We start from the raw sequence: 14,894 nt of genomic DNA on the forward strand, positions 1-14,894 counted from the left end.
TGTTTTTTTGTACTTTATTTTCTTGGGGAGGTGGGGATGGATCTAAAATTGATTTATATTGGAATTCATAATTAGATAAATACATCAAACGTTTCCATAAAATTCTCCCTTAAGAACAAAATTATAATAAATAGCTACTCCAACTAAATTCAGATTTTTGGAGGAATTATCTGGGTACAGTAGCAAGCATATCACTTTCTAGGTTCAACTAATGACCTAGAGCAAATTGCAAAAAACTATGGGCAAGCAACACGCATTGTGGCCAACCTCCATCACAGGAATTGGCCAAGCGAGATTACTCATGCCAGCTGCTAACCCTAATCTCCTACGCAAAATATACATTGAGCAGGTACTCCATACTCCACTATATTTCTATTTTATAGTCAACTCATCAAAACCGCGAACTCGCGTCTGCATAGACAAGGCAAAGGACATTTCATGAGCATCAAGCTTTCCTTCAGAAACTAGTCAAAAGTAACTTAAAAAAGAAAGCGCAATTAGATTCTACCTCAATTGGGTTAGCTAAGAGAGTCAGACACTAGTCAACATCCCCACTGGCAGCATCTTTCTTCACAATCTGCCAAACACATAGAATACCTTCAGAAAGCCATAGTTCAGAAAAACATAAAACATATCAAATTTTTTTCCCCCCAAAAGGAGTATGTATTATTCTTCTTGTCAGTGACTAAGGAATAATCAATTTGTCATGTGCCAGCTTCACAAACATGTAACTCCTAACATTTCATCGGCTCTTACCAGGTTTAAACAACTAAATTATAACATAATTGTCATAAAATTATAAACCATATCACCAATAAATTACATGACTTTTTTGGTTGACAGTCCAATCAAGTCTTCCAGAGCATCAGAAAAATCCTTGGCTCTATGTACTGTATAAAACTTATTATTAGTCCCCATGCATTATATCCGCTTCAACCTCAAGCCATGCAAATTGCAAATATGCAGCAACAAGCCCATTAAATGGGTTCAAGAGGAGATTTCTACACACACATACTTCTGATGAACATGGGCAGTAAGAACCTTGTCCTATTAAAGAGTTGACCATGGAGAATCGATGACATGGAAAACCTCACTGACAGCTACATTCATTCGCTTACCAACAAATGTAGGTAATTCAAGTTCTTGTAGACTGATTAAAAAATAGGAATTTTACGCATTTCAAACAGAACTGATTCTATTATATAAACATGACTTCATTGAACAATCTTGATTGCTAATCAATACCTGTGATATGTATTCTTTAATCCTGTCATTAACTGGTGCATCTAAAGTTCTCTCAGCAAGTTCGTAGAATAAAGTACTACCTTCAGGTCCATTAACTTTGTCCTTCTGCAAATATCTGCAAAGATAAACAAGAATGGGGATAAAAACAACTGTATGTCTGTTGTCATTTAAGAGCACCATAAATGACCAGTTAAAGAAACATTATAACTAAAAATTCTACCCTATCAGACAATTCTAACCTTTGCTGGACAAGTGCCTCCAATGCCTGTTTGACGTTTCCAAGAACTGGATGGATTTCATCACTATCAGAAAATCCCATCCGTCTCAAATGATGCCAAAGACTCTCTGCAATGTTTCACAAATAGTGAGCTTCCATTATGTTAGGAAAGTATGAGAAAAAAGATAAATTTAGAAGGAACTTTTTCCCTCATAATTTCTAAGTGAGAATCATAAGCCAACAGCCTCTTGAGGCGATGTTTACAATCTGATCTGTCATAATTAGACAAGCATCCCACTTAATTTCTATGAAGTGAGAATCCACCAAGCAGATGGTCTAGATCCTCAAAAAGATGAAAGTTTTAACCATGAATTTTCTTGAAAGATAGGCTGTTTCCAATAGAAATATTCTTCCTTCTTGGTGTGCTTTCTAAAGTTTATTATCTTAGAACAATTTAAGCAGAGACCATACCTTCTGGAATTTTGCCTCCTGCTAGATGTACAACACCAAGTATGACGAAAGTGAAACCAGTAAGATGTGTTGTATTTACATCTTCAACATATTTGCTATACACATCAGCAGGTAACTGACTTATAAGGATATAGGATTTTGCATCTGCAACACCTGGAACAAGGAATTAATGTAACTACATTAGAGCCCATAAAGATAGAAAATATTTAAAAACAATTAAAAAAATAACCAAGGGCTAGGTCTCTTGGCACTGCACACCATCTCAGATGGTTGGGAAAAACATGTCGAGATAACTGCAAGATTCTTTGTTCTTCCTCATTGAAACATACGAACAAGTTATTTAGAGTTAGAGGTTCAATTGGTGAACATGCTTTTAGTGCCTCTTGCAAATATTTTCTCCACATTCGCAAGAGGCACTAAAAGCATGTTCACCAATTGAACCTCTAACTCTAAATAACTTGTTATTCGACTGGTATCCGTGTTTCTCACCTTCTTTTTGCTGGTGATACCATTCTTTTCTGTGATGCCTCTAGAGAGCAATTTTTTTCCATTAGGCTGGTTTTGACTTATTTCCAAGCTTTTACTGGTTTGAAGGTGAACGTGGGGAAAAGTGAAATTGTCCCTATTGGGGAGGTGCGTAACATTCAGTCTTTGGCTAATATCCTTCGATGCAAGGTGGGCAGTTTGCCTATGATTTACTTGGGTATGCCATTGGGTTCTTTGTACAAAACAGCCTCTATTTGGAATCCGATCCTTGAGAGGATGGAAAAGAAGCTTTCAAGCTAGAAGCGGCTTTATTTGTCAAAGGGTGGTAGACTTACCTTGCTGAAGAGTACCCTTTCAAGCCTTCCGACTTATTACCTTTCCCTAAAGCTGTGGCGACCAGATTGGAATGCATTCAAAGGAACTTCTTGTGGGGTTCTTCAGTTGAGTGTTTCAAATATCCATTGGTGGCTTGGGAAGAGGTTTGCTTACCGCGTGAGTTGGGTGGTTTAGGAATTCAGAAGTTGGCGCCTTTGAATCAGGCCCTATTAGGGAAATGGCTTTGGAGGTATGGCCATGAAACCTCGCATCTGTGGCGTAGGGTCATTGCCATGAAATATGGGGAAGGAAAAGGGGGTTGGTGCACTAGAGCTTGTAGTAGGGCTCATGGTTGTGGGTTATGGCGGAGCATTAGCGAAGGGTGGGAAACTTTCGCAAAGCATTTCTCTTTCATGGTAGGGGATGGTGCTTGTATTCTGTTTTGGCATGATAAGTGGACTGGGGATGTTTCTCTCAAAATTCTTTATCCTCGGTTATTTTTGTGTTCAGCTAATAAGGAGGCTTGTATCTCTGAGGTGTTAAGCCCTTCAGTGGGTGATAATGACAGAGTGTGGAGTTTAAGATTTCACAGGGAATTCAATGATTGGGAGTTGGCGGATTCCTACTCCTTTCTTCATTTCATCCAAACCCGACTTCCTAGGGGTGGAGGGTGTGACAGACTTTGTTGGGACCTTAATGGCAGTGAGAAGTTCGATACTCGGTCCTTTTATCATAAGATTCGAAATGCAGATCCTTCCACCATCCCTTGGAAAGGAATTTGGAAAGTTAAGGTTCCTAAAAGGGTGGCTTTTTTTATGTGGACTGCAGCCCATGCTTAGATTCTAACTTTGGATAATCTTATGCTTCGTGGTCACCCTTTGGCAACTCGTTGTTGTTTGTGCTATAGCAACACGGAATCTGTGGACCACCTGTTACTGTTCTGTCCGATAGCTCATTCTTTGCGGATGTATATGCTTCGGTTGTTTGGGATCAAATGGGTCATGCCAGATTCAGTTGTGGACTTATTATTTTGCTGGTATCATTGGCTTGGGAAGCATAGCTCTGATATTTGGGATTTGGTTCCAGGTTGTTTAATGTGGACTATTTGGGCTAAACGGAATCGGCGGTCTTTTGAGAATGAGGAGAAAACTGTGATTCAGTTATTAGAGTTTTGCCAGCGGACACTCTTTGATTGGTCTAGATGTTGGGGTTATTCAGATTGTTCTACCCTTTTGGATTTTCTTTCATCTATTAGAATAGATTAGGGGCTGCTCCTGTCTTTTTAGTTCTTTTTCCTTTGTTCACTACCATGAACCCTTTGTGGTTTTTTTTGCTCCTTTTTTATTAATAATATTCTCCTCTTACTTATCAAAAAAAAAATTTCTCCTCATTCGCAATATTATAATTTCAACTATATGGGTAAGGCGACAGCAGTCAAAGGTTACCTCAGTGGTTGTTGCAGCTTCTGGCTGCAAGGTGGTGATCATAGTGACTGAATGAACAACATTACTGTAACTAGAGAAGAAAGTGAGATTTCTGAAAATAAACAAACTGGTTTTTACTAAGTTGACTATCCAACAGATCATGAATCTACTCTGGGTAGCAGCTCAAGTAGTGGTGAGAGAAGAGAGAAAGGTAAAGAAGAAATGAGGAGTTATAGGAGATGGATTAGAGGGAAGGGAGGAGTATTCAACCCCTCCAGATATTAAATGAACTGGTTAATCTGGAAAATAAGGGGGGACAGAATGGCCCCTTTAAACAAAGGGAGTTGAAGGCTAAATTGAGTACTTTGCATATTCCTATTATTTGCCTGGTGGAAATAAGAGTTAAAGAGGAGAATGTATCTAGAGTCAAAGATATTATTACTCCAGGATGGAGTTTTTATGCTTAGTATGGGTTAGGGAGGATTTGGATTTGTTGGAAGCGCGATAAATGCTCAGTGCAGGTTATACACTGTATATACCAAACTGGTCAAAGAAATCATAGCATCTTTTGGTCTTAAAGTATGGTTCCAATAAGGGTGACAGAAAGAAGGAAGCTGTGGAAGGAAGAAGTTGGAGAGTTTAAAGCTCAGATTGTAAATGGGGCATGGTTCTAGCGAGTGATTTTCATGTGGTAAGAAAGAATGGGTGGTAAAGAGCTTTCATTACATGATCATCAATTTGGGCAGTGTTTGTATAATATTGAAGTCATGGATCGTCCTTTTATTGGGTGCTTTTACAAAACGTGCTATAAAAGAGGGTAATTTTTTTTTGGAACAAAGTCTCTCCAAACTACTTTGGAGAGAAACTCTTCAAGCTTCTCATATATTTCTGTTATGGATGTAAATTTTGAAAATCTAACCATTGAATTTCATGTTCCTTATATTCTTAACATGCATATCATATTTGCTATTCAATCAATACGCTTATTTTTTATACACAATTTTAGATCACAAAAACTTAAAATTTTAACATTTTTTTTTATGACATAATAATTGATTTTTGATTTTTTTGAAATTTTGTAATCATGAAGGATATAATAAAAACATGCAATCCAATTGTTAGATTTTCAAAATCCACACTCAATATAAAGATATACAAGGAGTTTAAAGGGTTTCTCTCCAAACTAGTTTGGAGAGAAACTTTGTTCATTTTTTTGCGAGGAATCTGGATCAGGCTATGGGCAATGAGCACTGGTTTTCTGAATTTGGGCAGGCAGTGGAGGAAATTTTAGCCCCAAGGATCTCAGATCACTCTCCTGCTTTAATTTCCATGGGGAGAACAGGAATTATGGGTCTAAACCTTTCAAGTTCTTCAATTTCTTGGCTTATAACAATAAATTTTTAGATTGGGTGAAACAAGAATGGGCTATTGAGGTTCAAGGGTTCTCAATGTTCAGGTTGTATTGTAACTAAAGTAAGTGAAGCAAGCTCTAAAGAGGATCAGTAAGGAAGCTTATGGAGGCACACAGAGTTGCTTGTGCAAGAATAAGGCTTGAAAGTGTTCAAAAATGTTAATTTCCTAGGCAGAATGAGCTAGTTGTTAAAGAAAGGAAATGCATGCATGAGTATGTGTCTATAAGGGGGGCTGAGGAGGCTTATGAACCAAAAATAAAGAAATATTGATTAAATTTGGGAGACAATAATACAGCTTTCTTTAATAGAGCTGTGAAAATCAGAAGCTTTAGAAACTCTATTCTGTGTTTGTATGATAATGAAGGCGAAAAGACAGTGGATCCTCAGCAAGTAAAAAAGATGGCAGTAGAATTCTATCAAAACCTACTTGGTGTTTCTAAAGGACAGCAGCCACAAGAGGTAATTAGTAAAAACCAGATAGTGATGGACTTCCAGATTGTATCTAGGCGTGAGGAGAATTTGCTAAAGGATGATTCAGATATGGAAATTCAGCAGACCTTGTTTTCCATGGATAATGAGAAGGATCCAGCCCTGATGACTTCAAAACCTAGTTTTTCAAGGCATGGTCTATTATTCAAGTTGATGTGGTGAAAGCTATCCAGCCCTTCTTTGCTTCAGGTAAGTTGCTTGGAGAAAATGAATGCCACTATCCTTATCTTAGTACCTAAAGCATGCAATCCATCAAATATGGGTGATTTTAGGCCTAATTCATGCTGCAACATCATTTACAAATGCATCACAAAAATATTAGCAAATAACCTAAGGCATGCTAGAGTTAATTAATCAGCCCTAACCAAACTGCATTTGTACCACGTAGAAGTATAGCTGAGAATGTGTTGTTAGCACAAGAAATAGTCAAGACTTACCATAGAAAGGGTCTTGGCAAGTGTACTATTAAGGATTTAAGGTAGATCTGAAAAATGCCTATGACTCAGTAGAGTGGAAGTTTAGTTTGCTTTGTCATTGTCTTGTTGGCTTTCCCAATAGATATGCTGCATCGGTTGAAAAATGTATTACAACACCTAAATTTTCTGTGGCTATTTTTGGAGGCTTGGCTGGCTACTTCAAAGGAAGTAAAGGTCTTAAACGAGGGAATCCTTTGTCTCCTTACTTGTTTGTGCTAGCAATGGAGGCATTTACTAGACCACCATGGATAAGAGAGTTGAAATCTCAAAGCTTCAAGCTTCACCCTTAATGTGGCAGGCTACAGCTTATCAATATTTGCTTTGCTGACAACCTAATGAATTTACATTTGCTGATTTGTCATATGTCCAATTGGTCAGAAAAGTGCCGGATGAATTTAAGGCTGTCTGAGTTGTAAGCTAATGAATAGCCTTAAACAGCAAATTTTTAGTTCTCTCCACTTCCATGAAGGTACCTCTTTATCAAGATTTTCGACCTCTAATTGATAGAATTACAGCTAGAATGAGCTCTTGGATGTCAAAAAAGTTGTCCTTTGCAGGAAGATTACACCACCTAAAAAGGTCATTACAACTGCTGAACAAAAAGTTCAACAAATTTTTGTGGAATGGTCCTGATAAAGCAGCAAATAATGCCAACATTCCTTGGAAAAAATATTTGTGTTCTTAAGGAGGGTGGGTTAGGCTTGAAGGAGAGAAGTGGAATAAGGTGACTTGTTTGAAACACATCTAGAACTTTTTGCTCAAGCAGGTTCAATTTGGGTGGCATGGGTTCATAACAACATATTGAAGGATTCGGCGTGTCAAAGCATCCCAAGATGGTACCTGGGGATGGAGAAGATTAATTAAGTTAGGGGCTTGGCACCACAATATCTGAAATTTGTTGTTGGAGATGGTTCCCAACTTCCCATATCTTCCTTAGCGCGTGATTGGTGGCATCCAGATGGGATTCTATATGAAAAATATGGCTGTAGAGTAATTTACAATGATGCTACTAGGTATGGACGCAAAGCTGTCTAATGTGCTGAGGAATAATGGAGATTAGAGATGGAAGCCTGAAAGATCAAATGAGATTGTAGCCATTCAAAACAAACTCCGCTTGGTTGAGATTGGTGGTAAAAATCAACCCATTTGGCTGCCCTCAAAGACAGGTAAATTCAATTTTTCCATAACCTGGTGTGAAGTTAGATTGAAAAAGCCAGAAATTTCTTGGAGAAAACTGATTTGGTTTCCTATAGCTACATCAAAGCATGATTTCATTGGATGGGTTGTGTTTAAAAAAAATACGTCCCCCTCATGATAGGCTCCTCCAATGGGGCTACATGGGAATTCAGATTGTGTTTTCTGTAGAAAGGTCTTGGAAAGTAGAGATCATTTTTTTTTTTGAATGCTTGCTGATATGGAGAGAGGTGATGAGGTGCTACCTTCTTAGAAATCCTTAGTGTTATTGGGATGCTGTGATCAACTGGGGATTGCAGAATTTGAAGGGCAATAATCTTAAGACAATGTTATGCCAGCTAGGCTGGGAGGCAGTCACGTATCATGTTTGGATCCAGCGTAATGCCAGAATCCATGCTTAGAATCTCAAGACTGGAAAGTCCATTATCCAGGCAATAAAATGGGAAGTTAGGGCTCAGGTCCAATCTAAAGGAGGCTTCAAAAAAACTATATGTAGCAAGATCCTATGCTGTAAATTGGGAATATCTTTCTCAGTTCTTAAAGTAGTTTAGGATTCTCTTAGTAGAGGTTGGGCCTTGGTGTAATGACAAGTGTCTTTCATCAAAAGCAACAAGTCGCAGGTTCAAGTCCTAGAACCAGCCTCTCCAAAACAAATTGAGGGTAAGGCTACCTACCATGACTTCTCTCAGACCCCGCAAAAAGTGGGAGTTTTGTGCACTAGGTATGAGAGAACATTGCTATAACTAAATTTCACTATCACTCCCTCAAAATGCTTGGTTTCCATTTCGGTTGTAGGCAGGTCACTCAAGGTGTTGGAAATAAACATGGGGGTGGAAAGGAAATTGAAACCTCTTATGGCAAATGCCTATTAAAGGGTAGCCAAAGGTGGCAATTCTTAAAATAATTAATAAATAAGAAATAGAAATGACAGACCAATGTATTGTCAGCCGAACAACTTATTGGTGAAATCTACAATAGAACAAATTATGATCTGATAATCTAACTTTGTGTAACTGGGCTTAAAATAATGGATCAAACTGCACTTTCTCTTATCCAAGAAGTCAAAACTCAAATACTGTTATACATCCATATATACATGCACATATACGTGCGTCTGTTAATTTATAAATTCAGTTCAAATTACAACTAGTGTAACAGTTTCACCATGTTACATCACTTAGTAACTTCTCTGGGATCAATATTTCACTAAACCAATCATTGGATTATATGACCTTTGCATGTATATCATGCTTGCGAAATACCAACATAATCGAAGATTAGGAACATCTAAAAATCGTTTAGAATTATGGGTTTTTTATATTTTAAAAACATACTGAATAAATAAATTTTACATTAGCATAAAACATCATATTGACATTAAATTCAGCATGCATGAATGTGTATCAAGTCAGGAGAATAAAATCCAGTGGTAGTCTTGACAAAATATTAATTTTTTATTGATAGGTGTCTTGACAAAACGTTAATACTTTTAAAAAGTTAATATAACCTGGCCAGCAAGCTCTAGTTTAACTGGCACCTCCCTCCCTAGCAAGTACTAGGTGGAGGGTGAGGTTATAAATTCAAGACCAACTGAGTGCATGTGTAATTTAACTATCCTCCATCCCCTCCCCTCTTCTCCCCCCCCCCCCCCCCCAAAAAAAAAGGTGCCGCTGTAACAGGTAACCATGGGCTTGTACTCATAGCAAAACATGGCAAACATGTGATCACTACTTCTGTTATAGAGATTAGTAAGTCAAGTGACTTGTGATCAATGTGAAACAAACGTGTATATCTAGTGCAAACTGGAGCCTTACACCTTGTGCACACTCCAGAAAATAATATGCTTTATCATAAATTTTAAGGTGATAGTTTCTCACTTTGCTGGGAAGAGCGCCCTTGGTTTGTTGATGAAGGACGAGATCTTTGAAGCTCCCTCATCTCATAGCCAAAAATGCTTGAGAGCCTTTCTTTAGCCTCATTAATCACAACAGCAGGAAGAGCACGCTGACGATAGTTTTTAGTAACGAGTTGAGTAAGCTCATCCCTCTTAATTGGGCACCCAGAATTTTGGTGGGTTTTGAAAAGGACATAGCGGATTACTTCTGCAACAAGTTTGTCCTTTTCCTGGGAAGAATATTGTTTACACATTAGATCAGATATATTTTCTAATTTAAAGACATGACAATCATTAAATGGAAGTGAAATGCAAAACTACACCTCTTTTGAAATATCAAATTGAGAGAAATCTTCCCTAGCACTGGCCATCCTACAGAAAGAAAAACAAGTAGGCAAGAATTACATCAAAGCACCAAAACAAGTACACAAGAAGAGATGCCATATTAGAGTATAAATGGGGTAAAACGTAAAAAACAATACCCTATTTGAAAATTTTTTGCCATTATGAATTTTAAGAGCAAATGCCATGACAAATCCATGATTGGTTTCAAATCCAGCTCATGTTTTATACATGCACAATATAAAACATAGCAACCTAAACAAGCAGACTAACTGATAAGCACTGCCCAACTGCAAATAGGCCTCAAATTTTAAACCATTGTCCTATTCATGCTGCATCGAAGGAAAAATTAATTAAGTAGAATCCAGGTTGAGATCTCCAATCCTCATATCTAGGCCATTGTAAAAAGGATATGCATGGCTTGAGATGCTTGCTATTACTCGAAGAAAAAACTCGTAAAGCAAGTCTTACGACCAGTTATTCGTTTTGGTCTGAGAAGGTAGAAAAGCACAAGAGCACACCACCAATTTGGTTTCGGATGTAACTTTCAACCTTGAAGAAAGGTGCCATCATTAAATTTATCAAGAAGTTATTGTGATACTTCAGCAGGGAGTGTTGCTGTTGATGAGCTCAAAATGCAGGATGCTAAAAGTTCATTTGATGAGAATAGTATTGACAGGAGTACTACGATTGTAGCAAATGAATGAACTGGTGAAATCCCAGTGTGAGAATCAAGATTCTGATTGTGTGGTCAATGCTTTTATACAATATCAATTATTATAACATCAAATTCAACAGGAACTGCAAAACAATTCAGTGGCATGAACCTTATCAGTATTTCCTTATCATATATTATCCCCAAATTATGACGTATTTAGATAATGATAAAAACAATAATATAATAGTACAATAATATTAATAATAACAAAAACAAAAGCACTTGTTTCAGTTTCCTTATTGAGAACTTCCGAAAGATCAGTTTCTTACAGAGCCACCAGCATTTGATTAACATGTATTTTAATAGCTTCCACAAAGAATGTTAAATATTTATAAAATATAAACACATACTTATAAAAAAAAATTATAAAAAATATAAACACACACATCAAAGCACAAATTTAACAGACCCTCCTCCTAATCTATTAACATTGTGTGTGTGTGTTTTTTTTTTTTTTTTGATAATCAAGAATCTTTATTGAAAAAGCTGGAGAACCAGCAACAAAACAGAACCACACAGCCCGAACCAGCAACAATACAGACAAGGCTCTTAAAAGGGAGACCAACAACAACAAACCAAAAGGAACCTCAAATAAGCCCCAGCCAGACAAAGCAACACAACCTTCAAACCTGCAGAACCATAACAGAACTACAACACCAAAAAAGAAAAAAAGAAAAAAAAACCAACTAACAAAAGCACTACCAAAACAAAATACAAGCAACACTCAACAGCAGATAGCCAACAAAGCAAACAACAAACAACTTCATAAAGCTAAAGGGAGGCCTAGGCAGCATCCTTAAGCGAAATAGGGTTTCTCTGAAGAACAGAATCTGTGAATCCAAACCTACACAGCAGAGTTTCTGAATAAAATCGGCACTAGGGAACATGCTACCCCCTTCAACTCGAATCTTTGACTTGCATTCTGATAAGCCCCACAGTCTGATCTTCTTTTTAAATCAATCCTTGAAAAACCATTGCATTTCTATGACTCCAAATGCGGTAAACAGCTGCACTAAGTCCCAGTCTACTACATACAGATTTCAAGGATTTTCCTTTCCACTGTTTCTCTGCCCAGTCAACAACATCATCATCCAAATCATCCCCTATGGATTCTTGGTAGCACCAATAATTAACCCTCTTCTAAATTCTACTAACGCAAAGCAAATCAACTGCTAGTCCTCTGCTCACTAATCTCTCTTTTGTAAACAAATTGTTCTTTATTGCCAACCAAGACATAAAAACACAATGTTCTTTATTAACATTGTGTTTGGATGTAGTAATTGATTTTTTTCATAGGAAAATCTAAAAATGAAGGGGTTTACAGTAATCCATCATTTAAAATCCAAACAATTGCAAATTTCATTGTTTGGCATAGATAGAGAAATTACACTCATCTAAACTAACAATGAAAATATAAATCAAACAAAACAAGAATAATTAATTGCTTTATAATCGTTATAAAGCAATTATAACGATTGAGACTAGAGATTTTACCTGATCGTTAGATAAACCAGAGAGAGTTGGCAGAGCCTTTCAGCCTGAGCAAATGAAGCCCTGTAGTTTTTGCGTGTTTTGGTTTTGATAAGTGAAATGAATAAAGAAGGAATTCAAATTTTCTGAGTTCTCTCTCTGAAACCCTAATCACCGGCGCGGATCATATGGCGGGAAAAATAAGCATATGTTTACATCCTTCTAATCATATTATGCCACGTCAGATATTTTTTAAAGTTAAGCAATAATAGACCTCTTCACACACAATTCTATCCTACAGAACAAAAATTAAAACTTGACTACAGTCCTTCGAGTTTCGACCCACCAAACACACCGACGGGTCCAATTTTGAAACCTCGAACTTTAACTTCACTTTTGACACCAAATTCAACATGCACTGCACTCTCATCACCAGTTCGCACCCTAATTTTGGGTCTTTTCAATTTGGTGAGGATGAACGAAGTGGTGGTGGTGGGTGATTAGATCGAGAGGGTTGTCCTTTTCTTTTTTTTCTTTTTTTTATTTCCTAATGTAGTTTTTTTTTGGGATATAATTGTGTGTGAAGATGTATATTACTAAACTTTAAAATATCTGATGTGGCATAAGATTGGATAATTTTTTCTTAGATAGTTTCAACCAATGGATAAATTATAAGATCCACATGGTGGATAAGTGATGTGATCTACCATTTCACTAAAAAACTTCCACTTATTCAAAATTATTAGTTATAAAACTTTTTTAAACAGAAATTAGTTACTGATTCAGCAATTTTAAACAAGTGGAAGTTTTTTAGTAAAATAGTGGATAAGTGACGTGGTCCACCAAAAAACTCTATAATTTCTCCAACCAATGGCATCCGCTCCTCGTAATAGTTTTATCATCAGACCAAGGCACTAATCAGTTTTTTGTGTAGACGGAAATTGAACCTCATATCTCTTATTCAACCATTAGAGACTTTACCAGTTGAGCTAATTAAAAAATATAAATGAATAATTTTACATTACCTCCTTATTAAATTAAATTTGTCCATTTAATTTTATTTCGACTACTAACTAAGTCTAAATTCATTAGCTAAGCCTAAATTCATTAGCAAGCTATGTTATATGATTCGGCTTTGTTTATTTTCTTATTAAAAAATTTAAACAAAAAAAATTGTTTCTGAGTTACTTGATATATATATATAGAGAGAGAGAGAGAGTAAAATCATGACAAAAATTTTGTTTATAAATTCACAAATTTTTACCAATAATTAATAACTAAATTATAGTTAACATTATATAATTTAAGTTAACTAGTCGCTAACCATGCAAAGCACTTAAAAACTACTTAAAAGATTTTTAAAAATAGTACTAGTACTTTCCAAATAATTTTTTCCATCTATCTCTCGCTTAATAATGGTTGTATCCCTTAATATTTAAATGTTACAAAATTTATAATTTTCTCCATTGTTTGATTTGTCTTTGCAAACACACATTAATACAAAACATATAATTCATAAAAATAAAAAATAAAAAATTCCATTGTAAGAAGATTACTATTCCTGTTCGGAGAGAAGAAGAATACTATTCTAATGTTGCAATTTGGGTTTTTATGATAAAACTTCTAATGTACTAAAAATACCAATTATGTTCATGACCCAGTATGCCAAATACATATGAACCAAAAAAATAAACCCAAGAGAAACAAAACAAACCAAGAAGTTAACTTAAACTAATGCATAAGTAACGTATTTTGTCAAACACGTGGTATAGTGCAAGTAGTTAACTTTGTACCAGAGACCATTTTGATTTAGTTAAGGAAATGATATATTTCGATACCAATTAACACCATTGTAACATTTCGAAAATATTGTCTTATATATACTAAACTAAATGTTCTACAAAATGCTAAAGATATTACAAATTTTATAACATAACATTTTGTAAATTGATGTGATAATAATTGTGATTAGTAAATCGCAATAACATAGTATAAATAATAATAAAAATATCAAAAAAAATATTATGACTGGTGACATTAAATTTTTAGGGGTTAGGAGGTGAAATTTATTGTATCTTTACCATCATTTATATTTTTTACTCTAACTATCCTACCAACATTTTTTTACCTTATTTTATTCTCATCCACTTATTCTCTCTACCTCTTAGGTTTTTTATTTTTTTTATTTAACTACCCCACATGTTCCAGTCCAAGGAAACCAAGAACGTTTCTGTTTTGACTGGCAAACAAAAAGAAAACAATAGATGTACTCATATATTATCCCCAAATTATGACGTATTTAGATAATGATAAAAACAATAATATAATAGTACAATAATATTAATAATAACAAAAACAAAAGCACTTGTTTCAGTTTTTTTTTTTTTTTTTTTTTTTTTTTTTTTTTTTTTTTTTTAAGTTAAGGGTCTGTTTAGGATCTGTTTTTTTTGCTGAAAGTACTGTAAATAAATGTAAAAATTAGCTAAAATAATATAGTGAGACCCATGAATAGTACTAAAAAATGCAATGGAGCCTATGAATAGTAACAAAAATAAGCTGAATAATAAAATAAACTGGCTTTTTAATATGGAGCAAAATGCACACTAAGTTTCCAATTTGAATATTTGGAAAACGTTGAATAGTATGTAGTAATAGTCTAATACTAGGGGGAAAAAAATAAAAAATCGTTAAGAGCATTCATATAAAAGGTGCTAAAAATTTTAGTATTTAACACCTCAAAG

At 35.5% G+C, this 14,894-nt stretch overlaps 1 protein-coding gene across 1 annotated transcript; it reads right to left on the minus strand.

Moving 5' to 3' along the window:
• Positions 1 to 71: 71 nt before the first annotated feature.
• Positions 72 to 12,673, minus strand: LOC126710453 (uncharacterized). Its single transcript, XM_050410917.1, has 8 exons — positions 12,178 to 12,673; positions 9,947 to 9,995; positions 9,607 to 9,853; positions 1,934 to 2,086; positions 1,485 to 1,590; positions 1,246 to 1,360; positions 509 to 577; positions 72 to 411 (listed from the first exon to the last, which is right to left on the minus strand). The coding sequence occupies exons 2-7, from the start codon at positions 9,992 to 9,994 to the stop codon at positions 539 to 541; spliced, it is 708 nt and encodes a 235-aa protein (XP_050266874.1). The 5' UTR covers position 9,995; positions 12,178 to 12,673; the 3' UTR covers positions 72 to 411; positions 509 to 538.
• Between the last annotated feature and the right edge of the window lie 2,221 nt (positions 12,674 to 14,894).

This window comes from Quercus robur, chromosome 12, assembly GCF_932294415.1.
Source record: "Quercus robur chromosome 12, dhQueRobu3.1, whole genome shotgun sequence".
NCBI classification, from domain to species: domain Eukaryota; kingdom Viridiplantae; phylum Streptophyta; class Magnoliopsida; order Fagales; family Fagaceae; genus Quercus; species Quercus robur.